Source organism: Indicator indicator, chromosome 4 (assembly GCF_027791375.1).
Source record: "Indicator indicator isolate 239-I01 chromosome 4, UM_Iind_1.1, whole genome shotgun sequence".
Classification (NCBI taxonomy): domain Eukaryota; kingdom Metazoa; phylum Chordata; class Aves; order Piciformes; family Indicatoridae; genus Indicator; species Indicator indicator.
Window position 1 is genome coordinate 33,281,187 of NC_072013.1, and position 27,101 is coordinate 33,308,287.

General features: G+C 44.3%; 1 protein-coding gene across 1 annotated transcript; it reads left to right on the forward strand.

The window, feature by feature from the left end:
* Window positions 1-2,698: 2,698 nt before the first annotated feature.
* SAV1 (salvador family WW domain containing protein 1) lies at window positions 2,699-25,844 on the forward strand. Its single transcript, XM_054400833.1, has 5 exons — window positions 2,699-2,792; window positions 6,293-6,739; window positions 18,171-18,441; window positions 20,154-20,297; window positions 25,637-25,844. Exons 1-5 carry the CDS (start codon window positions 2,699-2,701, stop codon window positions 25,836-25,838), a joined length of 1,158 nt encoding a protein of 385 aa, XP_054256808.1. The 3' UTR covers window positions 25,839-25,844.
* Window positions 25,845-27,101: the final 1,257 nt, after the last annotated feature.

Here is a 27,101-nt window from a genome sequence, read left to right on the forward strand (position 1 = left end):
AGAGAAACAGAAGGAAGAAACAGAGAAAAAGGACTTTGACTTCTCCCTTTCTCAACTTGTCTCATCCTGCTCTAATTTTATTTCACTCAGCTTCACAAAACTAACCTGCGAAGAGGAGGAGGAAAATGTCTGGTAAAGATTTTTAAAATGTATTTATTTTTAAAGACAAAACTCCACTGTAATACTTGGGTGAATTCATTCTCAGAAGTGCCTTTTAGAATTACATATGCTAGAGCCTTTCTCTACTGTACTGTTGTTGCTACAGGGAAAATTCAGGACAATCCCTTCCCAAAGCAAAGGGAAAACAGAGGAAGGTGGTGGTGCTGCTGCTTACAAACAAGTGTTGTGTTGCTAATGGGTTCCTCATGTCAGCTCAGAAGATAAGCAGCTGCTTTTGCAAAGCCCAGGCTACTGAAAATAAGCATATAAACATGTCAGTTACTAAGCATTAGTGGTCTTTTTGTGCATGAATGTGTCTCCTATGCAGTATAGGCATTTTAAAGATACCAAAGTATACCAGTCAAAAATCACTGAATTTCTAGGTCTTATGCATACAACAGGTCTCAGAAGTTAAGATATCTAACTACTTTATTACCAGAAGGTGTTTTAAATGCTCTCAACTCTTGCTTTATGAATCACTGTGAAAATAAAGGCACACAGATCTCTTGGGCTGGGAGTTCTGGGAAAGGAGAGACCCTAAGTTAAAATGAAGCATGCTAAATTCACACATTTTAAGCGCTACTTGTCTATTTAAAATTATTTAAAAGCATACATTGTCACACATTCTTTGATTATTACTTCAAATACCAGGAAAATGGAACTACTTTAATGCTTTCAAAATCAGAACTCTTTGAGTCTTCTTTGAATTCTGATTCAAATTCTTCAAATTCCTCACAATTCTTTAAATTGATTAAAAAAAAAAAAAAGGAAAGAAAAAGATTGTAACATATTTAATTGTAGCCAGATTATATGTAAGGTAGTGCAGGGGGCAGTTTGGATCTATCTATGGTAAAATCTTTTTGTTTACTTTCAGCATCACTGTCTCAGGTTTTCCATCACTTACCTGTTCAGTCTCCTGTATAAATAACTTCTGTATAGATGAAAAAAGGGGTTTTTTTTCCTATCAAGTTTGTTTTGTTTCACTGTAATATATTGTCCTAACAACATCATGTAAAACTGAATGATGAACCAACTCACACATTATTTATGATGAATGTACAAAATAATAAAAAATGAAAATTAAAAAATTACTGTATGATCCATATTTGTGTCTTTTGCTTTTTATCCAAAAGGAAAATCTTTCTCTATCTTCCCCTGGAAGTTGTGATATCCACAAATTCATCAGATATATACACAAAGCTATAAAAATAAAAAAGGGAACAGTTTGGCAGCTACTAAAAGTAGTTTCTTCCCTTAAGAAAGTATAAAACTAATGAAAATGTGAAAAATGGACAGGTAGTGAGCACATTTATAGGTTATTTTCAGTGATCTCAACTAAAGTTTGTTGAACCATGGAAGGGTTTGGGTGGGAAGGGACCTTTAAAAGTCCGTCTAGTCCAACCCCACTGCGGTCAGCCAGGACATCTGCACCTAGAGCAGGTTGCTCACAGCCCCAAACAAACTTGCCTGCAGTAGTTCCTGGGATGAGGCATCTACCACTTCTCTGGGCAACCTCAACAGAGTCTCACCACCCTCAGTGTAAAAAATACCTTTTCTCCATTCTGAATCTCCCTCTTTTCAGTTTCAAACCATCACCCCTTGTCCTGTAACAGGCCCTGTTAAAAGTCTGTCCCCAGCTTTCTGATCAGCCCCTTTAAGCATTGCAAGGCCACCAGAAGGTCTCCCTGGAGTCTTCCCTTCTCCAGGCTCAACGACCCCAACTCTCTCAGTCTGGCATGGTAGCAGAGGGGTTCCAGCCCTCCCATCGTTGCTGTGGCCCCTGCTGGCCCTGCTCCATGTCTCCTGTGCTGAGGACTCCAGAGCTGCACTGAGTGCTCCAGGGCAAGTTGCAAAGCAATTCTTCACCTTTTTACCGAAAATATTGAGTGCTTTTTGTATCTCTGTTGTGCTTAAACTCCTAACATCATTCTTTTGGTAACTCGAGGGGAACTGCGGCAAGAGGTACCTGCTGGAAGTGCTCTAAGCCCCAGTTCCTGAGTTCTTGTGGGACACGAGCTTCCCCCTCCACGCCGGCAGCGCTGCCACCACAGCCCTCCCCAACCAGCTGTGTCCCCGCATCCCCCCAGGCAGGAGCAACCCACTGCACCTCGCCTTTGCCAGCCCTCAGGGCCGCGTTTCGGTGCGGGACTGGGTGCGAAACAGCAGACAGATCCTGTGGACCCCCTCCCCTACGCCACCAGTCCGACCCCCCGCCGTGTGCGCCGCGCCCTCCCCTCCGCGCGGGGGCGCTGTGGCAGCGCTCGGCGGCCCAGTGCCCCGCGGCTTGTCCCCGGAGGGCGGAGGCCGCCTTCCCACAAGGCCCCGCGGTCCGCGCCGCCGCTGCCGCTGTTTCCCGTCAGCGCGGACGTGCCCGCACACCTTGTGTGTGTCAGCCCCCACTCCTAGCCCCGTACGCGGCCATGAGGGAACCGAGCAACGGCCGCAGTGCCTGAGGGGGCCGTTATCGGCCGGGCCCTGCCCTGCGGAGCGGGGGAGTGGCGCCGGGTATGCGGGCGGTGGTAGCGGGCCGGGAGGTGGGATGCTGTCGCGGAAGAAGACGCGAACGGAGCTTTCCAAGCCGGGCGAGGTGCAGGGCAAATACGTAAAGAAGGAGACCAGCCCTCTGCTTCGCAGTGAGTGTCGGGGATGGGCTCGCTGGGATGGGGAGCAGGATGGGGGGACAAGCCCGAGGCCTCCGGGGCGGGAGGGTGAGGGGGGCGTTCTTTGTGTGACTGGTAAGGCCGCATCCCGAATACTGGGTTCAGTTCTGGGACCTCACTGCTAGAAAGGCTTTGAGGTGCTCGAGCGTGTCCAGAGAAGATCAACAAGGCTGGCGAAGGGTCTAGAGCACAGGTCTGGTGAGGAGCAGCTGAGGGAACTGGGGTTGTTCAGCCTGGAGAAAAGGAGGCTGAGGGGAGACCTTCTGGCTCTACAACTCCCTGAAGGGAAGTTGGAGCCAGGTGGGGCTTGGTCTCTTCTTGCAAGTAATCTCAGGTTGTACCAGGGGAGACTTAGGTTGAGCATTAGGAACAATTTTGAAAGGTTTGTCAAGCTCTTCAACAGGCTCCCCAGGACAGTGGTGGAGTCCCCATCCTTGGAGGGAATCTACAAGCTGTATAGATGTGGCTCTGAGAGGTGTGGTTTAGTGGTGGGCTTGGTGGTGTTGGGTTAATGGTTGAGCTCAGTGTTCTTAAAGATCTTTTCCAAAAAGACAACTCTGTTTCTTTGACTGCAACCCAGATGGCCTCAGAGGCCTTGCACAGCTTTTGGGGTTCCCCTTCTGAGGGGGAGGGAGGAATCCTCCCTGTTGTGAGACCAAACAGCTGGTGGAAAGAGGTTAAACGTCGAAGGAAGGTTGGATTTGAAGGAGAGCCCTATGCATAACGTGCTACCAGGTGCTCACAGTGAACAGATTTGTTTGTCTATTTTATTAGCTGCCGTTGCTATGTTTTCAGCAGGTGGGGGGCTTAGGATAGTCCCCAAACAGACATCTTTCAGGTGAATGGATCAGATAATTTCTGTCTTTCCAGAAGTCAGTGGTTGTTTTCCTCATCTAGGCTGTGTGCGTTGCCAAAAGGTGTGTGCTTTGAAAATGAGATAACTGTAGGAGACAGTTGCATAAAATCCCTGCAGAAGCAAGTGCTCTAGTTCTTCACCATGGATCAACTTCATGATGTCACAGCTATGTACCTTGGATGTGCTGATCTTCCTGTGGTTAACCTGATGCTCAGGCCACAGCCCTATTTTCATTAAGACTGTACAAAACAGTAGTAAGTACACATTGAAAGTGCACTTAGGTTTGGTTTGGTTACTCTTTGAAAACAAGCTAGGACTTGCGGAGTCTCCTTCTCTAGAGAGATTCCAATCCCACCTGGACATCCTGAGGTGCATTAAGAAGAGTGTGGCATGCAGGTTGAGGGAGATTCTGGTGAGGCCACATCTGGAATATTGTGTCCAGTTCTGGGCTCCCTGGTTCAAGAAAGACAGGGAAGTGCTGGAGAGGGTACAGAAAAGGGCTGCAAAGGTGCTGAGGAGGCTGGAACATCTCTCTTCTGCAGAAAGAAGGAGGGAATTTGGGCTTTTTAGTCTAGAAAAGAGCAGACTGAGGGGGATTCTCATCAATGTTCATCAATACTCAAAGGGTGAGTGTCAGGAGGATGGGACCAGTCTTTTTTCAATGGTGCTCAGTGACAAGGGGTGTAATGGGCACAAACTTCAACGTTGCATCTAAATGTGAGGAGGAACTTCTTTAATTTAAGAGTGACAGTGCCCTGAAGTAGGCTGCCCATAGAGATGGTGAAGTCTCCATCTCTGGAAAAAATCAATATATGCTTGGATGTGTTCCTGTGTGACCTTCTTTAGGTGAACCTGCCTTTGCAGGGGCTTGGACTCAATGATCTTCATTTTCCTTCCAACCCCTACCAATCTGTGATTCTATGTGATTCTGTGACATTGTGATCATGGGCAAACTGCTGTGGGTGACCCTGCTTTAACTGGGGGGTTGGACTAGATGACCTCCAGGAGTCCCTTCCAACTGCACCAATGCTGGGGTTTTGTGTGCAATGTGTTATGCTGTAAGTGCAGGATTAGCTTGGAGATCACAACTAGCAGTGACTGATTTGCTGGCAGGAGCAGGCACTCAGCTTTTCTGGAAGTATTTACTGCATGAACAGCTGGTTCCCCAGCCAACAGGCAAAAAAATATTTAGTAGTCTGATTATGTTGACTTAGTCTTTAAAAGAAAAAAAAAACAAACCCACAAAGTTTGTTTCATATTAAGCTGCAGGTTTGTCCAAGGGGTTAACAACTTTACTGTTAGCTCACCTGGAGGAAAATTACTCACATCATGTTCAAAGTGATACTAAGGAGAGGAGTAATAAAATCATAGAATCATTAAGGCTGGAAACACCTTCAAGATCATTGATTCCAGTCATTAACCCAACACTACCAAGTCCGCTGCTGTGTTGCTAATGGTGTGCAAAACCTCCAGGTAAAAAGCATCTTCACAACAATTTGATAACGTGCAGAATTACAGCATTCTGCTGCCTGAACTTGGTGATTAGTGGAGAAAGTAGGAATTCTGTTCTCTTGAGGAATCCCGTGAGTGTGTAGTTGGTAATGTCTTCAGTTATTCTGAATTCGTAAGGGTCCTCATGAAGTGGTAAAATAGTAGCCAGGATGCTTAGGTTTTCTTGACCTTTCTAGTAGAGGTGTGAAGCCTGGCTGATCTTGCCTCACGACAGTGGGGAGTGGTGTGGGTGGTGTTTTAATGGCTTTTTTTAGGGGGTTTGAGGGTTTTCATTTATTGTGGAAGCAGTCATGCAGTCTGTTTTGGTCAGAAAAGACCTTTAGAATCATCAAGTCCAACCATTCCCTAACTCTGCCAAGGCTGGTGCTAAATGTTGACCCTTAGCACCATATCTCTGCCTTGTTGAAACACTGCCAGGGATGAGGATTCAGCTACCTCCTTGGTGAGCCTGTTCCAGTGTTTGAGAACCCTTTCAGAGAAGCAGCTTCTTCTAATATCCAACTTAAATGTTCCCTGGTGCATTTCCTCTTGTCCTATCAATTGTTCCTTAGGAGAAAAGACCAATTCCCACCTGGCCCCAACCTCCTTTCAGGGAGTTGTAGAGAGCCAGAAGGCCTCCCCTCAGCCTTCTCTCCTTTAGACTGAACAACCCTGGTTGCCTCAGCCACTCGTCACTAGACCTGTTCCTGTACCCTTTACCAGCTTTAATGCTCTTCTGAACACGCTCCAGCACCTCAATGTCCTTAGAGTGAGAGCCCCAAAACTCAACCTAGGTGTGGCCCCACCAGTGCTGAGTACAGAGGGACAATCCCTGCCCTACTGCTGCTGACCACACTATTCCTGATCCAGGCCAAGATGCTCTTGGCCTTCTTGGCCACCTGGGCACACATTGGCTCATCTTCAGCTGACTGTCTGCCTCTGCACTCTTTTCGCTGGTGGAGGATGTGATGGTTTCTGTGCACCAGTACAAACTACACCATTCCCATTATGCATTAGAGGTGCCTTAAAGGGCTTCTAGAATTCGAATTTCCTCAGTTCCACAGTGTAAATCAGCGAAATGTGGGTACAGTCAAAGTTCTTACTTCTCTTTCCTGCCATCCATCAGATCTGATGCCTTCATTTATCCGTCACGGTCCAACCATTCCAAGACGAACTGATATATGTCCTCCTGACTCAACTTCTTCTGGGTATGCTTCTGGTGCAGATGGAATTGTTTCCAGAAACCAGAGTTTCCTTCGCACTCCGGTGCAGAGGCCACCTCATGAAATAATGAGACGTGAAAGCAACAGACTGTCTGCTCCTTCCTATCTTGCAAGAAGTTTAGCTGATGTCCCTAGGGAATATGGCTCTTCCTCCCAGTCCTTTCTGACAGAAGCTAATTCTGCTTTGGAAAATGGAGATGCTGGTGCCCGTTGTTACTATTATGATCATTTTTATGATGCCCAGAGGAGACGTCAGTTAAATGATCGTGTCCATGAGGACTACAGGTATTATGAGCACAACAACGATCTTTTCCAGAGGATGTCACAGAATCATGGGAGGCACACTTCAGGTAAGATTTGTTTAATTCTTTAATTAGTAATTTAGTATGTGGTTTTAATGAGGCTTGAGGTGCAGGGACATATTTGGATGATTGGGTTGTGTTTTTAGGAATTAGTCTGTGTGGGACAGTTACTTTTTACTGACATCTTTGTGATCTGAGTACAGTGTTCACATTTCTTAGGAAATTTGAGCACATATGATCAGAAAGGAAAAATATGTTTAAACCAGGATTTACTTATTGAGTAAATGGGATAAGGATGAGAAAGTTGTTCTTTAATGCCAAGCACATATGCAATTCCTCAAGACAAAGTCGATTCAGTTACTGGCTAGCAACTTTTCTTCATTAGAGGACATTTGCTATTTTCATGATGTAGAGAATAACCATTTATTAAACGTTTAAACATTATTAAACATGCATTAAATTCTAACATTGCCATTTATTATTATTATTGTATTTTAGCTCTCATTGTGTTATTATTTAATTTCATTGTGTTAATTTGACCTCAAATATATTATAAATAGTCAAAGGGAGTACTGGCTGTAGTGTGTAATTAGCAAACTGGCAGATAGTGCTGAAATTCCCAGTCCTTGACTATTTTTATTCTTTTAGCTTGTAATACTGTGTGTAAATATACTTTTTCCCCTGGTTTCCTTGGAACTTGCCTTTGTTTTCTAAGGGAAGAACAGCCTAAGAAAGAAGAATCCGTTACATACTACATTTTTGAATGCTTGCTTTTATCTGTGATGCCAATGAAGAACAATTCTTCAGTGCACTGTGCTGTTGGGAATCTACTGGAGGGATAAAAAGTCTGGGATTATAAAATTATCCATAGAAAGGTGACCTCAGAAGTAGAAAATTCAGCTGTATCAGAGCACTGCATATACTACAAAACCTCTGTTCAAGGAGGAATTGGAAACAAACATTTCAAACCTTTTTGGCTATCATACCTTCAGTATATGTTGTTAGGTTTTCATTACTTAGAATCTGTAGTAAATAGTTTGTTTATACATCTGCCTTAGCCACTGGAAATTATAAAGGAGCTACTGATGTTTGTTTGGTCTTTAATTCACTCTCATATTGTTACATTGAGAAGTTTGAACAAATTCTACACTGTTTTGTAACAAGGGAGTAGTTAGACATTAAGAGGAAATTTTAGACATTAGGAAGAAAGTGTTCCCCATGAGGATAGTGAGGCTCTGGAACAGATTGCCCACAGAAGTTGTAGAGGCTCCAAGCCTGGAAGTGTCCATAGCCAGGTTAGATGGGGCCTTGAGCAACCTGGTCTAGTGGAAGGTGTCCCTGCCCATGATGGGAGGAGGGTTGGAACTAGATGATCCTGAAGGTCCCTTCCAACCCAAACCATTCTATGATTCAACCTCATGCATTTGTAGAGGCAAAAAGCCTTTTGTCTCCCAAGGTCCTTCCCTTTTCCTCTTTTATTTTTCCCTTTTATTTCAGTACAGAACATGAACTCTTAAATTCATCTTTCAGTTTCACTGCAGTGAGAACATTGACCGATATCCTCAGCTTTTCCACATCTTTCTCAGTAAATTAATTACCTGACCCCAGAATAAGAAAATCTTAAATTTTCTTCCTTCTTGCATCTCACCATTAAGCTTTTTTTTATTCGAACCATCCATTGTCTTCAAACCTTTAGCATTTTCTATGAGCTACACTAATCTTTCTGTAATTCCCAGTTACTTTTTCCCTGCATTTCCAGAATACTGAGGCAGGTTTTTCACTTCTATTGTCTGAATTTTTCCTTACACATCGGCATTGTTACTTCTAAATGTTTCACCTAATCGTAGTTCTTTATCAGGGTAATTGAAGATAAAATTGCTCAATACCTACAATTTCAACATAGAAGTCTGTTTATTATCTCCAAGCTGTGAATGCTGCGTTCTGCCCTTTTCTTCCTCTCTCCCCTCCCTTAGAAGGTCCCCATTTGGGTTGATTGCCACAGAAATGTTGTCTGATGAACACATGGTACACTTGGTGAGTGATAGTTCATTCAGTGATGGTTACAACTGAGATGACTTTTGGGAAGCAGTGGTCTGGCAGTGAAGAGGTGCATGAGAATTTGAGCTTTCATTCAGCATAAAGATTCTCCTCTTCAATTTAGAGAGGAATTGGAAACATGTTCTAACCAAGAGCTTCATACTCAAAGTATTCAGCAGAATATTGAAGCTCCATGGTTGTTCAGCAGATGTTGACAGCATTGATATATTCCTCCATAGGCATTTCTCCTTCAAGTCATGTTTTTCCTCTTGGTGTGATTCAATTCTACCCCGTGTTCCTTATTTTCATTACATTCATTTTTAATTTCCAGTCTATTGCTGCAAAAATGTCTTAGTTGTGATGTTTAGCTTCCTCTGGCATTTCTTTATTATTTTTTTTAATTACTTTTTTTTAGTGTCCGTTTCAAACTTAACTCCAGGAGACTTTACCTGTCTTTCCTCCACATCTCTTTCCTCTCTTCTAGGTTAAAGTTTTGGGGAGGTCTGTGGTTGAAGTTATACCTACAATGTAGATGGAACTAACTTGTAACCAAGACCTCAGAGTTATTTGTGCCTCTCTGAGCGGTAAGCTAAAACATTCTTCTGTGTATATCAAAATTGCTGAGATTAAAATCACCCTGTCAAGAGACTTTCTGATGGTCAAATAAAGCAGTTGAAGTGGAGAAAAACGATTAATGGAAGTTGGTTCGTCTTGTGTTAAATTATACCCCTAAAAATGGCAAGCCTGGATTCATGTTTAATACAAGAGCAAAATAAACACAAATTATTCAATTAAATTTGTGGAATCATAGAATGCTTTAGATTGGAAGAGACCTTTAAAGGTCATCTAGTCCAACCGCCCTGCACTCAGCAGGGACATCTGCAACCAGAGCAGGTTACTTAAAGCCCCAAAAAACCTGACCTGGAGTCATTCCAGGGATGGAGTTTCCACCACCTCTCTGGGCAACCTGGGCCAGAGTTCCAGCACCCTCAGCATCAAAAATGTCTGCCTTCTCTCTAGTCTAATCTCCCTCTATTAGTTCAAACCCATCACCCCTTGTCCTGTCACAACACGCCCTGCTCAGAAGTCTGTCCCCAGCTTTCTGATCGGCCCCTTTAAGTCCTGAAAGGCCACCAGAAGGTCTCCCTGGAGCCTTCTCTTCTCCAGGCTGAACAACCCCAACTCTCTTAGTCTGGCTTTACAGCAGGGGAGTTCCAGCCCTTGCATCATTGCTGTGGCCCCAGCACTGCAAATGTGGTCTCAACAGAGCAGCAGCAACAGAGCTGAAGTATCAAGGGTTTTCTTTATAGCTGTCTACACTTCATGCATTTTAAAACAAATGTCAGTTCCTGCCCTTTTCTTCCTTTGTGCTGATTTTGCAGTAATTTCTTTGTAGCTTACTTTGGGAAGCTTTCAAATTACTTGCTGTCATTTTCCTATTTGTGGGTTTATGCTTGCTTGGAACACCCCATTCCCTCTGACAAACAAGGTACTTGTCCTCAGGAAGTGCCTTCACATGCTTTGGAATGAGTTGGGAAGGCCCAGAACCTGCAGACCTAGCTAAATAGGATAGATCTTGGAACTCCTTGCTGTTTTATTATTACTACTCCCTTAAAATGAAACAGTTTGTTTGTCTTCTCTTCCTGTTCTTCATTCTGAGGGAAGGGAGAGGATTTTGACATCCTGAAAAAGGCTCTCAAGGCAATTGACTTAAAGACAAGTATGAACGCCTTTTGTTCGGCTAGATTTGTTCTTCAACACTTGGAAGTTTGGTTGGAGCTAGTTGTGGGGAGTTCATAGGCTCTGAAACTTCTCTGCACTGTATCTAGTAGCCAAAGTGAGTCTTTCTTTTACTGTTTTTGCTGTTTGGAATGCTAGGGTGATGTGACTTTCTCCTGTGCTTTTCAACAAGCAGATTGAAGAACAGCTCTTTGCTGACCTGGAAATGTTTCCTTCTAAAACCCTGGACTTCTTTCCAGGCAGAGACCCTTTACAATAAAACTCCTTCATTGGGCTGTGAAATCACTAACACATGTCACTTGGAGTTCTCTTTGTTCCATACTAAAAGCACTAACCACACAGAAATTCTTGATTGAAGACACTAAGTAGTTTTCTTGTTCGTGTCATTACTAGCTTAAGATACAGTTTTAAGAGAAAAATGTTAAAATTAACTCTCTGCACTAATATGACTTGGTTTGACATTCGTGGAAAGAGAGGCACACTGCAACTGTCAGCTCCCAGTCTGAATGAAGGATTTTAAAATGCTCTATGTCTGGCTTTCTCTGAGCCTGGAGGTGGCTTGAAGGTGATGTGGCACCTTCATCTCCCTCTTCATCAGAGATTCAGAGAGGCCTGTAAGAAATATGAGAACAATGTTTTCAGCAGGACCTGTTGTAGCAGGATAAGGGTGATGGGTTTATACTAGAGGAGGGAGATTGAGACTAGATACAAGGAAGAGGTTTTTGATGCTGAGGAAGGTGAGACACTGTCCCAGTTTGCCCATGGAGTTTGTGGAAGCCCCATCCCTGGAACCATTCCAGGTCAGGTTTTTCTGGGGCTCTGAGCAACGTGCTGTAGTTGCAGATGTCCCTGCCGACTGCAGCACAGTAGGACTAGAAGACCTTTCAGGTCACTTCCAACCCAAGTCATTCTTTGATTCTATGATTCTGTGTCTTACAATGCACTGGAATGTGCTGCTCAAAGTTCAGGTTTGGGTTCTGGTATTAGGACAGTTGTCGAAGAATAAGAGAATATTGTTGAGAATATGAATATTTGGGCCTGGCCTCACTTTGAACCTTGTGTAGCATAAGCAAAGCAATGCTAAACAGAAAGCACTACCACGAGCTGTTGATGTTTCCTGTGCACTTTCTTTTCTCAGGGTGTTGAGAACACAGCAGTGATGCTCCTGAGCAAGCAAACTGCACTCACAGGATTTTCTTTTGCTCTTCCTCTTGGCCTGACTGACAATTCATTCCAAATCTCAAACTAAAGATACTGTGTTTCGCAAGTAAAGGAAATAGCAAAGCTACAAATAACATTTGAGGACATAAGTTCTAATCTTACCATTCGTCATTTTTGATATTTGATATTGCCGTTCACACAGTCAAAGACTGGTAGGTATTGGAAGGGACCTCTGGAAGGTCATCTAGTCCAACCCCCATGCTAAAGCAGGGAAGCCCACAGCAGGTTGCCCAGGATCAGAATGTCCAGGTGAGTTTAGAATCTCTCCAAAGAAGGAGACTCCCCAGCCTCTCTGGGCAGCCTTCTCCAGTGCTCTGCCCACAATCACAGCAAAGAAGTTTTCCCTCATCTTCAATGGAACCTCCTGTGACCCTTGCCAACCCTTACCATTCTGTGATTCTGTGCATGTCCTTGGTGTGTTCAGTAAAATCCCATGTGAAGCTTTAGGCTGATCTGAAAATACTTTAGGACCAAGACATTACCTGAAATTTAGACACAGAGGAGTATCATACTTTGGTGGTTTGACACAAAAAAGGTACTGTTGGTTTTAGAATGGCTTGTAGCTTTCTTCTGTGGGTATACTTTGGAGAGGATTGCATAGGAATTTACCTTTCCAAGTGTTGTTTGATCTTCTGGATACTTTTAGGTGTGTGTGTGTGTATATATATATATAAGCAAGCCTATTTTCAGCTTCTTGTTCAAAACCACAGCTAGGTCTTTGTACCCACTTTTTTCTTGAAGGAAGCATCAGCTGAGCTTTGTAAGGAAAACAAATACAGAATTTCTTTTGATCTGTTATAACTCCAGTTCTAGAGACATTTTAATTTTACTAATTACCAGTTCAAATGCCATAGGGGGTTGATGGTTGTAAGACGTTACAGCTCTGCTTCTTCATCTATGAAGTCAAAATGGCAAAATGGGAATATATAATCTCTTTGTGGTCTGCTATTTTCGTTCTTCGCATCTTGGTAATTAAAAAAAAATCAAGTTTCCATTTGGAGAAACCCTGTAGCTAGAATTAAACAATGGTGTAAACACAGAACTGCCAGTGTTGCCTTTCCGTGGCATGCAGCATTGCTTTTTAGCCTGCTTTCTAGGTGTTTTCTCTGTTTAATCTAGAACCCAAAAAGTACCTGAGTTCATTTCCCAGTCTCTTCAGGCATTGTGTCAAGAGAACTTCTGCTGCAGAGGATGGCTTGTGCATCTTTTAATGCCACCTGCCAAATAGAAGACATTAACCTTTGCCCTAAACAATAAATATCCCTGTATTCACTGCTGGAATCATGCTAGGATTTAATGAGGGGGGACTGTCTTAACAGTAAACAGGAAAATATGTTTATGCCTTTGTGAAAGATACAAACCTCAGTCAGGTTTGTATCTACTGGGGCTAATTCTCTTTAATGTCTTTATTGATGAGCTGGACAAGAGCACCCTCAGTAAGTTTGCAGGTGACACAAAAGTTGGAAGGGAATATTGATCTGCTCAAGGATAGGGAGGCTTTACAGAGGGATGTGGGCAGGCTGGATCAATGTGCCAAGGACATCAGGATGAGGTTCAGCAAGGCCAAGTGGTGGGTTCTGCCTGTGGGTCACAACAACCCCATGAATGCTCCAGGCTTGGGGTGGAGTGGCTGAAAAGCTGCCCTGTGGAAAAGGATCTGGGGGTGTTAGTCAACAGCTGGTTGAAGATGAGTCAGTGTGTGCCCAGGTGGCCAAGCAAGCCACCAGCATCCTGGCCTGGATCAGCAGTAGCGTGGCCAGCAGGAGTAGGGCAGGGATTGTCCCCCTGTACTCAGCACTGGCAAGGCCACACCTTGGGGTGAGTTGTGGGGCCCTTCTCCCAAGAAGGACACTGAAGTGCTGGTGAAGAGTTTGGAGAACAGGTCTTGTGAAGAGCAACTGAGGAAATGAGGTTTATTTAGTCTGAGAAAAGGAGGCTAAGGGGGAGACCTGGCTCTTTACAGCTCCCTGAAAGGAGGTTAGAGCCAGGTGGGGACTGTTCTCTTCTCCCAAGAATAAATCATAGGACAAGAAGAAATGCCTTCAAGTTGTGCTAGGGAAGATTTAGGTTGGACATTAGGAAAACTATCTTCACTGAAAGGTTTGTGAGGCCCTGGAAAAGGCTGCCCAGGGCAGTGGTAGAGACACCATCCCTGAAGGGATTTCAAAGGTGTGCAGATGTGGTGCTTGAAGGACATGGTTTAGTGGTGACCTGGCAGTGCTGGGTTAGTGGTTGAACCTGATGATCTTAAAGGTCTTTTCCAGCCTAAATGGTTTTAAGATTCCATGTTCAGTTCCTCTGGTAGTGGTGATTGAACAGGACAGTACAACACAGTAATCCAGTTATTCAGAGAAAACAGGGAATTTGTTTATCCAAAGTGCACTGTGTCCAAGAAGCTTAAATGTTTGTATTTGTGTCACTGGAATGAAAACAAACTCAGTGACATAACCATAGCTAGAGTCTGAAATAGTTTCCCTGGCCCAGTACTGTTAAAGGTCAAGAATCCTCCAGGATGTTTCTTCTCACTGGAAGTAAAGGTCTAGGTTGCTAAATCCTGATGAAATGGGAGCTGTGGTATGAACACAACCATCCACTTCCCTTTATAAAGCTAACAGGTAGCTAAGTGTCATAACAAGAGGAAACACTGGAAGGCCAAATAGTTTAGGACATGATAAGGATAGAAAAAGTTATGTAGGGGAGCAGAAATGTTTTGAAGAGCAGCACTTGAGAGGAAGTCTGGGAGATCTTTATAATTTCCCTTTTATTTATTCAGTTGCTTTGGAGCCTTCCAGTACTTTATTGTTGCTGTTTTTTCTCTTGTGTTAGAATCACAATTTTCAGCCCATCCAGTTTTCAAAGCCATTTTATGTGTAAGCTAGTGTTTAAAGTAGGTGACATCCCTTGGCTAGCACACTGTGTGTGTGCTGTTGAAAAGGACCTGGCCTTTGTCAGCAGAGTATAAAAATACCTGAGAAACAGAACAGTTCTACTGGTATTCCACTAATACAGTTGGGTTTTGAGTTGATGATCACACCTGAAGCATCCTTTTAATAGTTTGCTTTAGCTGACATGGGCTTGCTCTGTCCTTTCTACTTTCTCAATAAATCAGAGAATCATAGAAAGGTTTGGTTTGGAAGGAATGTTCAAGATACCTAGTTTCAACCCCCCTGCCATGGGCAGGGACACCTTCCTCTAGACCAGATCCCTCAAGGTCCCATCCAGCCTGGCTTTGAACACTTCCAGCATTGGAGTCTCCACAACTTCTCTGGGCAACCTCAGGGGGAAGAATTTCTTCCCAATGTCTAATCTCAATCCAGCTTCTTCAAGTTTGAAGCCATTAACTCTCATCCTGTCACTCTATGCCTTTGTAAAAAGTCCCTTTCCAGCTCTTCTGTAGTCCCCTTCAAATACTGGAAGGTTGCTCTATGATCACCCTGGAGCCTTCTCTTCTACAGGCTGAACAACCTCAGCCCTCTCAGCCTGAGCTCTCCTGTGCTCAGGAGAGGTGCACCAACCCTCTGATAGCCTTCATGGCCCTCCTCAGGCCCTGCTTTAAGAGTGTCATATCTTGCCTGTGTTAATCATACAATAACATTCTGAAAACCAGAAGGAAAACAATCTCTAAACATGGTGCTTGTGATGGAGTCACTTTCTGACTTCTGAGAAAGTGGAAAAAGTGGCTCTTGTAACCCTTCTTCTGGCTGTGGGAAATAGTAACACCGATCAATACTGGGATTGAATCAATGCATTTGATTACAAGAAGGGAGATAATTGGAATTTCTTTAAAGCCAGAGCCTGTCTAACTATACAACTGTGGGTGACTGAAGGTAACTAATTTAGAAGATTTACGAAAAATAGTTGACTTCAGGTTGGGTGTTAGAAGAAACTTCTCTGAAAGGGTTCTCAAAAACTGCAACATGCTCCCCTAGGAGGTGGTCAAATCTCCATCCCTGGAAGTATTTCACAGAGTCAGAGATGTGGTGCTGAGGGACATGGTTTAGCATCAGCTTTGGTAGAGTTAGATAATGGTTGGACTTGATGATCCTAAAGGTCTTCTCCAACCAAAAGAATTCTATAAATTTGAGCCAGCATGTCCAGTAGTAGGAGGCTTCCAAGGAATGGAAAGAAACTTTCCAAATTCTTCATGATATTACTTGGTTTTGTGGTTGGGGTTTTGAGGTTTGGTTTGGTTGGTTTGTTGTTGTTTTTTTTCCTAGTTGTCTATATCTATTATTACAGCTTTTATTCCAACAAGTATCCAGAGTATATACAGGGAGGAAAATATGAAACTGGAATTGCATTTCTTCAGTATCTCTCACCATCCAGCACAGTCATTTTTAAAGGACTTATCTTGCTGGAAGAAGTCCTTCTTCAAGTGCAGCCCACATCACCCAGGAAAGCTGGAAATTATTTCACATGCTTCTACAGCAATGCGAAGCATAAGTTGTTAAGTTCACAGATGCATAGAAGCAGATGTTCAGCCAACCAGACACCAAAACTTCTTTCCAGAATCTGTGGGAGGGAGGAACTGAGTGAAGGGAGATGCTGTGAAGAGAGGATGAGATATTGGTGTCCTAACTCTTGTCTGGATTGCATTCAGAAGGCCTGACTGTCCCACCAGTCCAGCTGCTAACCCAGCACTGCGAGGTCACCACTAAGCCATGTCCCTCAGCACCACATCTACACAGCCTTAACCCCTCCCCCCCCCCGCCCAGAGATGGAGACTCCACCACTGCCCCAGGCAGCCTCTTCTGGAGCTTGACAAGCCTTTTGGGGAAGGAATTTGATCCTCATGTTCAACCTAAACCTCCCCTGGTGCAGCTTGAGGCTGTTTTCCTCCCTATCACTTGGATACTGGGAGGAAGAGACCAACTCCAAGCTGAGTCCAACCTCCTTTCAGGGAGTTGTAGAGAGGCAGAAGGTCTTCCCACAGTGCTTTACTCCAGGCTTTAATAATCCCAGTTCCCTCAGCTGCTCCTCACCAGACCTGTTCTCCAGACCCTTCACCAGCTTTGTTGTCCTTCTCTCCACCCACTCCAGCAACTCAATGTCCTTCTTGGAGTGAGGGGCCTAAAACTGAACCCAGTACTCAAAGTGTGGCCTCACCAGTACTGAGTACAGGTGCACAATCACTGCTTTTTCCTGCTGGCCACACTATTGCTGATCCAAGTCAGGATGCTGTTGGCTTTCTTGGCCACATGGGCTCACATTGGCTGATCTTCAGCTGGCCATCAACCAACACCCCCAGGTCCTTTTCCACCAGGGAGCTTTCCAGCCATTCTGCCCCAAGTCATGCAATCATAACCAAGAAAGTGCCATCAGCAACAGAAGAAAACAGAAAAGGTGGATCCACACAACATCCTGCAAAAGCCCTTGGCTGAACATGGTCATTCTGCACACACTGAGGTTGATGTTACCACGTCTTCTATGCCAAAACTACCCTTGCTTGTTAGACAGTTTTGTTAGACTAGGTCTTTTCTAACCAAAACAATTCTGTGATTCTATAACACTCAGTATAGGATAGTTCTGACCTTCCCTGTCCCTTCTCTCTTGGTTTACCTGATCTGTTCTTGACTGGTTGAAGCTGTGTTGATATTTGATGATTTTTCTGGAGAGTTGCAATTTATGAAAAGCGAAATAGCTCTGTGTGGTTTGGGTTGTTTTGGTTTTTATTGTAGATAAACATTTCATCAAAACTATTTGATTCATCAAAACTATTGATGCAGCTGTAATAACCTGTGGACAGAAACTGTCATTTATGTAAAGCCATGACATTTGTGATGTCAGCTCTGCACACGGCAAATTGAAACAATGAGAACATCTTCATCTTTTAAATCCCTCTAGGGATGAAGACTGCTGCCTGTTGAACAGCCTATTCCAGGGCTTGACAACTCTTTCAGGGAAGAAGTTTCTCCTCATGTCCAACCTAAACCTTCCCTGCTGCAACTTGAGGCCATTTCCTCTACTCCTGTCACTTGTTACCTGTCAGAAGAGACCAACTCCCACTCCTCTCCTACAGTTGTAGAGAGCCAGAAGGTCTCCCCTCAGCCTCTTCTTCATCTGATCTAGTTGGAGGTTTCCCTGCTGAGTGCAGCAGGGTTGGACAAGATGAGCTTTTAGGGTACCTTCCAACCCAACAGTGTGTGAATCTGTGAATCCCTGGTACGCTGATGGTCTCTAAATGAGAAAACAAGGCTACTTTGATTGTCTGTGAACAGAGCTGCCTAGTGAACCTGGAGTTGGAGGAGAGTGAAACAAGTGAGACTTACAAAGGAAGAGCTGTTGTGACCTGATTGTGCTTTTTTACTAGAAGACAAGGGCCTACTCCATAAACACCATCCTCAGAGTATTGCTCAGAGTCCACAGTGCCTCAGGTGGTGGTGGAGAAGTTGACTTTGTACCTCATGTTGGGTTTGGCAATTACCAGCTCAACTAAACAGCGTTCTCCCTTTTTTGTTTTGTTTTGTTTTGTTTTTTTCAGGCATTGGTAGAGTTGCTGCTACATCTCTAGGAAACCTAACAAATCATAGTTCTGAAGATTTACCTCTTCCTCCTGGCTGGTCAGTAGACTGGACTATTAGAGGAAGGAAATACTATATAGATCATAACACTAACACCACTCACTGGAGCCATCCACTCGAGCGGGAAGGACTGCCTCCAGGATGGGAGAGGGTTGAGTCAGCAGAGTTTGGAGTCTATTACGTTGATCACATCAATAAAAGAGCTCAGTATAAACATCCTTGTGCTCCCAGGTAAGACATCCATCCAATTCTGTACTTGGGTTTCTGTTAAGACAGTGGAACTGCTTTTGTCTCACATAAAATGTGCCAAAAAACTTATTTTTAGACATAAGCTTTGCTCAAGATGTAATTGTTGGGGGTTTGTCTCATCTGTTACTGTCTTAAGTTTAGAAATAGGATATTCTTCCTAACTCCCTGAAACAAAGCAGCTATTATCTTCAGCTCTCAGTTGAACAGCAAACTTGCTGAGAGCAGAATTGGGACTGCAGCCTGAGAAGAAACTTGATCTGATGTTTCAAGAGACTAACTAAATAGCACACACCATCTGAAACATGAATTGAGTCTTGTCTAGAAGGAAAATAATGGTCAGGATTTAAAGGAAAAGTAATGGCCAGAATTTAGAGGGAAAATAGGGCTCAGAATTTAGAGGGAAAATAGGGCTCAGAATTTAGAGGGAAAATAGGGCTCAGAATTTAGAGGGAAAATAGGGCTCAGAATTTAGAGGGAAAATAGGGCTCAGAATTTAGAGGGGGAAATAGGGCTCAGAATTTAGAGGGGGAAATAGGGCTCAGAATTTAGAGGGGGAAATAGGGCTCAGAATTTAGAGGGGAAATAGGGCTCAGAATTTAGAGGGAAAATAGGGCTCAGAATTTAGAGGGAAAATAGGGCTCAGAATTTAGAGGGGGAAATAGGGCTCAGAATTTAGAGGGGGAAATAGGGCTCAGAATTTAGAGGGGGAAATAGGGCTCAGAATTTAGAGGGGGAAATAGGGCTCAGAATTTAGAGGGGGAAATAGGGCTCAGAATTTAGAGGGGGAAATAGGGCTCAGAATTTAGAGGGGGAAATAGGGCTCAGAATTTAGAGGGGGAAATAGGGCTCAGAATTTAGAGGGGGAAATAGGGCTCAGAATTTAGAGGGGGAAATAGGGCTCAGAATTTAGAGGGGGAAATAGGGCTCAGAATTTAGAGGGGGAAATAGGGCTCAGAATTTAGAGGGGGAAATAGGGCTCAGAATTTAGAGGGGGAAATAGGGCTCAGAATTTAGAGGGGGAAATAGGGCTCAGAATTTAGAGGGGGAAATAGGGCTCAGAATTTAGAGGGGGAAATAGGGCTCAGAATTTAGAGGGGGAAATAGGGCTCAGAATTTAGAGGGAAAATAGGGCTCAGAATTTAGAGGGAAAATAGGGCTCAGAATTTAGAGGGAAAATAGGGCTCAGAATATGGAGGGGAAAACAGGGCTCAGAATTCAAAGGCAAAGTAAAGTTACACCAAATCTGGCAGTTAATTTACCCAAAAGAGAGTTTTTTTAACATGACAAAAAAACACACGAGGCTGTCCTTTGTCACAGATGGAATAACTGTTAACAGCTGCTGCCTGACTAAATTTATTTCAACATATTAAATGGTGGATAATTTGGCTGAATCAATATTTGCCTTTGAAATCTCTTAAAAACATCTCATTGTTTTGGTCTGCTTTAGCATCCATGGAGCAGGCAGTAGGTGAGCAGGTCTGAGGTGAGTTTTGGTGTGCTGACAGAGCAGTGACAGAGCTGTGGCTGGAGTGAAGCACAGAAACAGCAACAGAAAAGTGCTCTCAGTGAAGAGCTGCCGAGGCAATGTTCCATGTCTTTCTGCATCATCAGCTTTTGTGTTAACAACTTACTGCTATTGATGTGTGGAAGTTAGCAGTTGGGGGTCACAGGTTCTGTCTGTCTTGTTCGTGCAGCGTTCCCCGTTACGACCAGCCTCCTCCTGTGACCTACCAGCCACAGCAAGCTGAAAGAAGCCAACCTCTGCTCGTCCCTGCAAACCCTTACCACACTGCCGAGATCCCAGACTGGCTGCAGGTCTATGCCAGGGCTCCTGTCAAGTGAGATTTGCTTTTTTTTCCCCCTCTGCATTTCACACTTTACATGCATGGCCTAGAAGGAAAACAAATGAATTTCAATGATCGAAATTAGAACTCTTTCCTAATCACATGAAAGGGTAGTGAGACAGTGCCCAGAGAGGTCATGGATTCTCCCTCTTTGGAGGGGTTCAAGGTCAGGCTGGATAAGGCTTTGAGCAACCTGGTTTAGTGGAAGGTGGGGAGTTGGAAATAGATGATCTTTAAGGCCCCTTCCAACCCAAACCATTCTATGAATAAAAACTATTGCTGACATTGCACAAGGAAGATGTGCCAGATGTTCCTGACGTTAGTTTGCTTTCTTTTAGACATCACTTAAATCACCACAGTCCTTTTTGCAGATACATGACTTGCAGAATAATAGTAGCCTTACAGTATTTGAAGGGAGCTACAGGAGACTTGCAGAGGGATGTTTTACAAAGGCATGGAGTGACAGCACAAGGGGCAGCGATGGCTTCAAACAGGAAGAAGCTGAATTGAGAGTAGACACAGGGAAGAACTTCTTTCCCATGAGGATGGTGAGACACTGGAACAGGTTGCTCAGAGAAGTTGTGGAGGCTCCAAGCCTGTAAGTGTTCAAAGCCAGGCTGGATGGGGCCTTGAGAAATCTGGTCTAGTAGGAGGTGTCCCTCCCCATTGCAGGGGGTTGGAACTAGATATGTTTAAAGTCCTTTCCAACCTCTACTTCCCTTCTGTGTTTCTTTGATAATAGAGAGCACGTGCTTTTAAAATATGTGAAGTATTTGTAGGGTGTTAACTTCCTAATGTTTATTTTCCTTCCATTTAAAAAAGACATACACGTTTTCTTTCACAGCTAAGAATTTTGAATACAGACTGAAATCTGTCCTTGTGTTCAAGAACTTTGATAGGAGATCTTATCAATACTGATCAATATCTAAAACGTGAGGGTCAAAAGGATGGAGCCAGGCCTTTTTCACTGGTGTCCAGTGGCAAGACAAGGCACGTGGTGACAGCTGGGACCCAGAAGGTTCCATCTGGATATGAGGAGAAACTTTTTGATGTGAAGGTGCTGGAGCCCCAAAGTAGGTTTTTGTCACAGCCTACTAAAGAAATTCCTGATAATCTTATTTAAATTGTCTGAAATTTATGACTCTAGCTCCAAGAGAAACACCAACAAGAGCCCACACAACACAGGCTGAAATATTGAAAACAACATTATCTGGATGTGCCAAGGACCTAAATAAAGAAACAGAGCTGCAGCCAAAAGCTAGGAGTATTTTTAAGAAGCAAGTCCTCCTGTAGGTTACAGGAACTTCTTATGTCCCTGGTGCAGAAGTGTACTGGTGGATTTTAATCCAGTTTAAATCCTCCCGGGCTGCTGGCACGACCAGTAGCCACAAAAAGTAATAAACTCATTAAATTACAGTTACTAGAAGCAGCTAAAAAAGGATTTTTTTTTTTTTTTTTTTTTTTTAGTGGAAGTCACTGAAGGTCCGATTTTGCAACTAAAGACTGACCTGCTCAATGCTGCAAAACTTTGTTTCTCTGTATTTTCCCTACAAAAAGAAGTTCATTATTTCATGACCTCCACTAGAAGGAGGAATTAGTTTAATTGTGCTGACTCCAGTTTTTGTCTTGGAGAAGATTCCCTGCTCCTACAGCATTGTTCCTTTGAAAAAAGTGTTTACTACCACTTAGTTTTTAATTAAAAGTTCACAGAACAATGGAATCTCAGCATGGTGGGGGTTAGAAGGGACCTCTGGAGATCATCTAGTCCAACATCCCCAGCTTAAGCAGGGTCACCCACAGCAGGATCACAATATCTAGGTGGGTTCCAGAGAAGGAGACTCCACAACCTCTGGGCAGCCTTCTCCAAGGCTCCAGCACCCTCACAGGAAAGAATTTTTCCCTCGTGTTCAGATGGAATCTCTTGGGTTCTATTTTGTGCCCATTACCCTTTGGCCAGTGATTTACTGGGCACCACTGAGAACAGTCTGGCTCCATTCTCTTGTCGCCCACCCTTTAGCTCTTGCTGAGCATTGAGAAGATCCACTCTGAGTCTGCTCTTCTCCAGGCTAAGCAACACCAGGTCTCTCAGTCTTTCTTGTTCAGAGAGATGCTCCAGGCCCCCTCAGCATCTTTATAGCTTCCACTGGACTGTCTCCAGTAGTTTCCTGCATTTCATGAACTAGGGAGCCCAGAACTGGACTGAGTCCTCCAGCTGTGGCCTCACTAGGGCAGAGCAGAGGGGTAGGAGAAGCTCCCTTGACCTGCTGGCCACACTGCTTAATGCATCCTGGGAGACCATTTGTCTTTTTGGCCACAAGAGCACATTGCTGGCTCACAGCTTGCCCACCAGCACTTCCAGGTCCTTCTCTGCAGTGCTGCTTTCCCCCCAGGTCCCCCCCTCACCTGTACTGGTGCCGAGGTTATTCCTTCCCAGGTGCACTTGTTGACCTTCATGAGGTTCCCCTCTGTCCTGAGGGACTGTCAGCCACTGTTCCCAGTGTTGTATCATCAGCAAACTGGCTGAGGGTCCACTCTGTCCCTTCATCCAGGTTACTGATGAAAATCCTGCTTCAGTTTGGTTCATGGTCAGTGGGACAGAAGCTGAGCTGGAAAGGTGATGTTCATGTAGACTCAATAATCAAGTGCTTACAGCCTTAGTTGTACTTGGCAGGCCTTCAAAGACAGCAGTGTGCTGTCTGTGGAGTTTGATCTCTTCAGTGACAAACAGCTGCAGTTTGCTAGTCTTTGTGTTGGAGGAGGACCTCACAGCACTGGGACGTTCTTTGAGCTGAGCAAAGCCTTATTAAAGTGTCTATTGTAGAGCAAGACTCAGATCAAAGAAAGTTCTGATTAGAGCTTGTCTGGGGACTTGCTGTTTCCTCACCCTCTACAGCTTGTCCTGCCCCACACCAGGGCACTCTGCTGCTCAGGTCCCCATTCTAGGGCCAGTGTGAGCCCCCCTCTCCCCATCCCTGCTCATTTTGGGGTGATACTCCTCAAGTTCTCCCACACAAGTCCCTTCAAGCTTAGGTAGAGCGGGGTTGGCCTAGACAGTTCCCCTAGTGTTCCCTCTGAGCCTTGGGCAGTGTGAGTGTTCCTCATGAGGCAGGTCTCCTCATGGCTGCAAGCTGCTGCGGCCCTGCCAGTGTCCTCCAGTCATCATGCTGAAGTGGAAGGAGACTATCAAAGAGAACAACTTTTATATTTTAAGCTTTGGTGCGTCTCCAGCTCTCTGAAGTCATTGTACTGCACTATTTAAGCATGTGTAGATAGGTCTGCAATGGTGGCTGTTGATGTGTGACTGATGGTGCTGAGCCAGATCTTCATTGTTTGTCCACGTGGGCTGCAGAGCCTGAGCTAATGTGCTGCACATTACTCACCCAAACAGTTGCTTGCTCTTGGCCCAGAGTCTTGGGGGTTTCCTGAATTATTTCAATGACTACTTCCTTGAGGAACATCCCAAGCACCTCCTGCTTAAATACTTTGGAGACCTTCTGGCTCTCTACAACTCTCTGAAAGGAGATTGGAGTCAAGTGGGCGTTGGTCTTTTTTCTCTAGTAACGAGTGATAGTATGAAAGGAAGTAGCCTCAAGCTGCACCAAGGGGAGTTTAGATTGGATACAAGGGGAAATTTCTTTCCCAGAAGGGTTGTCAAGGCCTGGAACAGGCTGCCTAGGGAAATTGTGGAGGCTTCATCCATGGGGTAATTGACAAGCCATGGGGATGTGGTGCTGAGAGATGCAGTTTAGTGGTGACTTGGCAGTGCTGGGTTAATGGTTGGACTCAATGATCTTAAAGGTCTTTTCCAGCCTAATTGAAATGATTCTGTGATTCACTATTAAACAGTAAACATAAAAAAGCCATGGTTTATAGAATCACAGAAATTGTTTTGGTTTGAAAAGGCCTTTAAGATCAGTGAGTCCAAACATTAACCCAGCATTGCCAGCTCACCACTAAACCATGTCCCTCAGCACCATGTCTACATGGCTTTAAAATCCCTCCAGAGATGGGGACACCACCCCTGCCCTGGCTAGCCTATTCTAGGGCTTGACAACATTTTCAGGGAAGACATTCATCCTAATGTTGAACCTAAGCCTCTCTTGGTGCAACCTGAGGCCATTTCCTCTCATCCTATCTCTTGTTCCTTGGAAGGAGTGACCCCCATTCCACTCCAACCTCCTTTCATCCAGCTTGTGCAGAGTCCCTTTTTTGGTCTATGGCCAGGTATTTTGTTTGCAGGTGACTTCATGTCAGCTTCAATTTGCTGTGTGTAGCCTTCTACACAAAGGAGCTGGTAAAACTCAACCCTGGTGTTAGTGGTGTCCAGGGCAGGAGATTTGGCTGTCTGCTAAGAAGTGGTCACGCTAACCAGGGCTCTCTGCCAGGAACAAATTCTCTTCATTCCTTCCATGCTCAGATGTGACATGTTACTGCCAAGGCCAGAAGTGCTGCTGGGGGTGGGTGTGTCAGTGTGTGGCAATATCACCTATGGCATGGTTGCCATCTCCTTCCACTGCCTTTCCCTCTATGCCACGTTGCCTGGAACGCTGCTGCACAGGGTTTTTCTTAGCCCTTTCAGGAGGATGAAGGGGTTTGTTTTTATAAGCCCTTCCCTTGGTGAGGATGTCTCATGTTAGATCATGCTCTCATTGAGCTGCCCAGCCAGCCTGGGCACCCTTCAGATGTCATTCTTCTTATCTCCAAAGGGTTCATAGAATCACAGAATTATTGTTTTGGTTGGAAAGGACCTCTAAGATCAAGTCCCATTGTCAGCCCAACACCACCATGGCCATTGAATCATGTTCTAGAGCGTCATGTCCACATGTTTCTTGAACACCTCCAAGGATGGAAACTTCATCTCCCTGGGCAGCCTGTTCCAATGCCTGACCACTCTTTCAGTAAAGACAGTTTTCCTAATATCCATATTGGACTGAGGATGATGAAGGGGCTGGAGCATCTCTGTGAAGAAGAAAGACTGGGACACCTGGGACTGTTTAGCCTGGAGAAGAGCAGCCTGAGAGGGGATCTGATCAGTGCTCAGCAAAAGTTATAGGGTCTGGGACAAGATGATGGGGCCAGACTCTCTTCAGTGACAGGTAGGACCTGATGATCCTGGGGGTCTTGTTAGACTCGATGGTTTTGGGGTTCTGTTAGATCTTGGGGGCCTTTCCCGGCCTGAGCAATTCTCTGATTCTGTGATTTCTTCAGACCCAACACACCAGTGCAGGTAGCTGTCAGCTGGGTAGCTGCACAGCCCTGAGGGCAGCTCTTAAGAAAACACACAGACTGCTGTTTGTTGACATGTAGCTGATTCTCTGTTCTATCCAAATCAGATATGATCACATTCTGAAGTGGGAGCTCTTCCAGCTGGCCGACCTGGACACCTACCAGGGGATGCTGAAGCTGCTGTTCATGAAGGAACTGGAACGCATTGTGAAGCTGTACGAGGCATACCGGCAGGCCCTGCTCACCGAGCTGGAGCACCGCAAGCAGCGGCAGCAGTGGTACGCCCAGCAGCATGGCAAGAATTTCTAAGCTCACAGCTCCTTCTTTTTTGGGTGATTTTTTTTCTAATAGACTTTCTGAGGACACTTCAGAGCTTTAAAAGGTGTTGTTGGGTTTTTTCCACACTTACAAACTATGAAAAAATGTGCTTTTTTTGTTGAGAAGGCAGCTTATTTTTGTTGACGTTGCACCTTTGTTATTACCCTCTTGAATATTTTTCTACCTGTTAAGGTGTTGTTTATAAAGATGAGAAATGTTTGTTAATCTTTTTTCCATACCAGAGCTAGTTTGTTATTCCCAAAAAGCCAGCCCAGAGGTTCCGTCAGAACCTTGCTTCTGGTTTCTTTCTCTAGCTGTATTATTAAGAAGCTGACTTATTTTTTAAAGGGCAATAGATGCAAGTTAAGGAGAAACCTCTGGAATTTGAAATATTGTTCACATCCAAATGAGTATTTCCCTGTTATTTCCCTTGGGATTTTGTATCCCTCAGGACAGAGAGGTCTGCTCTTTGATTACAGCTTTAATGTACAGAACACTCAACACTGTTCTTTTCAGCAACCAGCCAGAAGCAGATTTCATCACTCTGCACCAAGTGCTTCATGAAAACAAGCTCCAAGTTGCCTTATTTTTTACTCTTTACACATTACTACTTGAGATTTACTACTGGTTTTCAACAGGAATTCCTCAGAAGGGAAGTAACCTCTTAAAGACCAAGGTCTTTTAAAGATGAAGATCTCTAAGCAAACTTCCCACAGGTTTTTTCAACCCTAGGTAAGAAGCATTTCAGGTCCATCCTGGTTGGTGGGAAGGGAACGTGTCCAACAGCGTTGTCCAATTGGCTGTACCCCACCATGGCCAACAAGGAAGGGCTCTTAACTACAGCTACTGGCTTTCAAACAAGCTTTCAAATAGAGCTTTCTTACTTGGGGAACAGTTTTAATTGTAGTTATTCTCTCCAATATCTTGATTTGGTTCACTGATTGCCCCAAGCTGTTATTTATGGATTCTTCTTAGTGCAATAAGCATTGTTGCAGACAAAAAAAAAAAAAAAAAAGACATTTCTTGTAAACCCTCTTAATCCAATAAAATCATTTTGTTTAATGAACAAAGGGTTGTCCAGGTGATTGGTTTTTTTTAATCATTCTGACTGCATTGGCTTGGAAGGGACCCTTGAAGGTCATCTTGTCCAATCCCCCCCTGCAGTGAGCAGAGACATGATTTAAATTGGAGCAGGATAGATTTAGGCTGGGTATTAGGAAGAAATGGAAGAAATTCTTTATAGCGAGGGTGGTG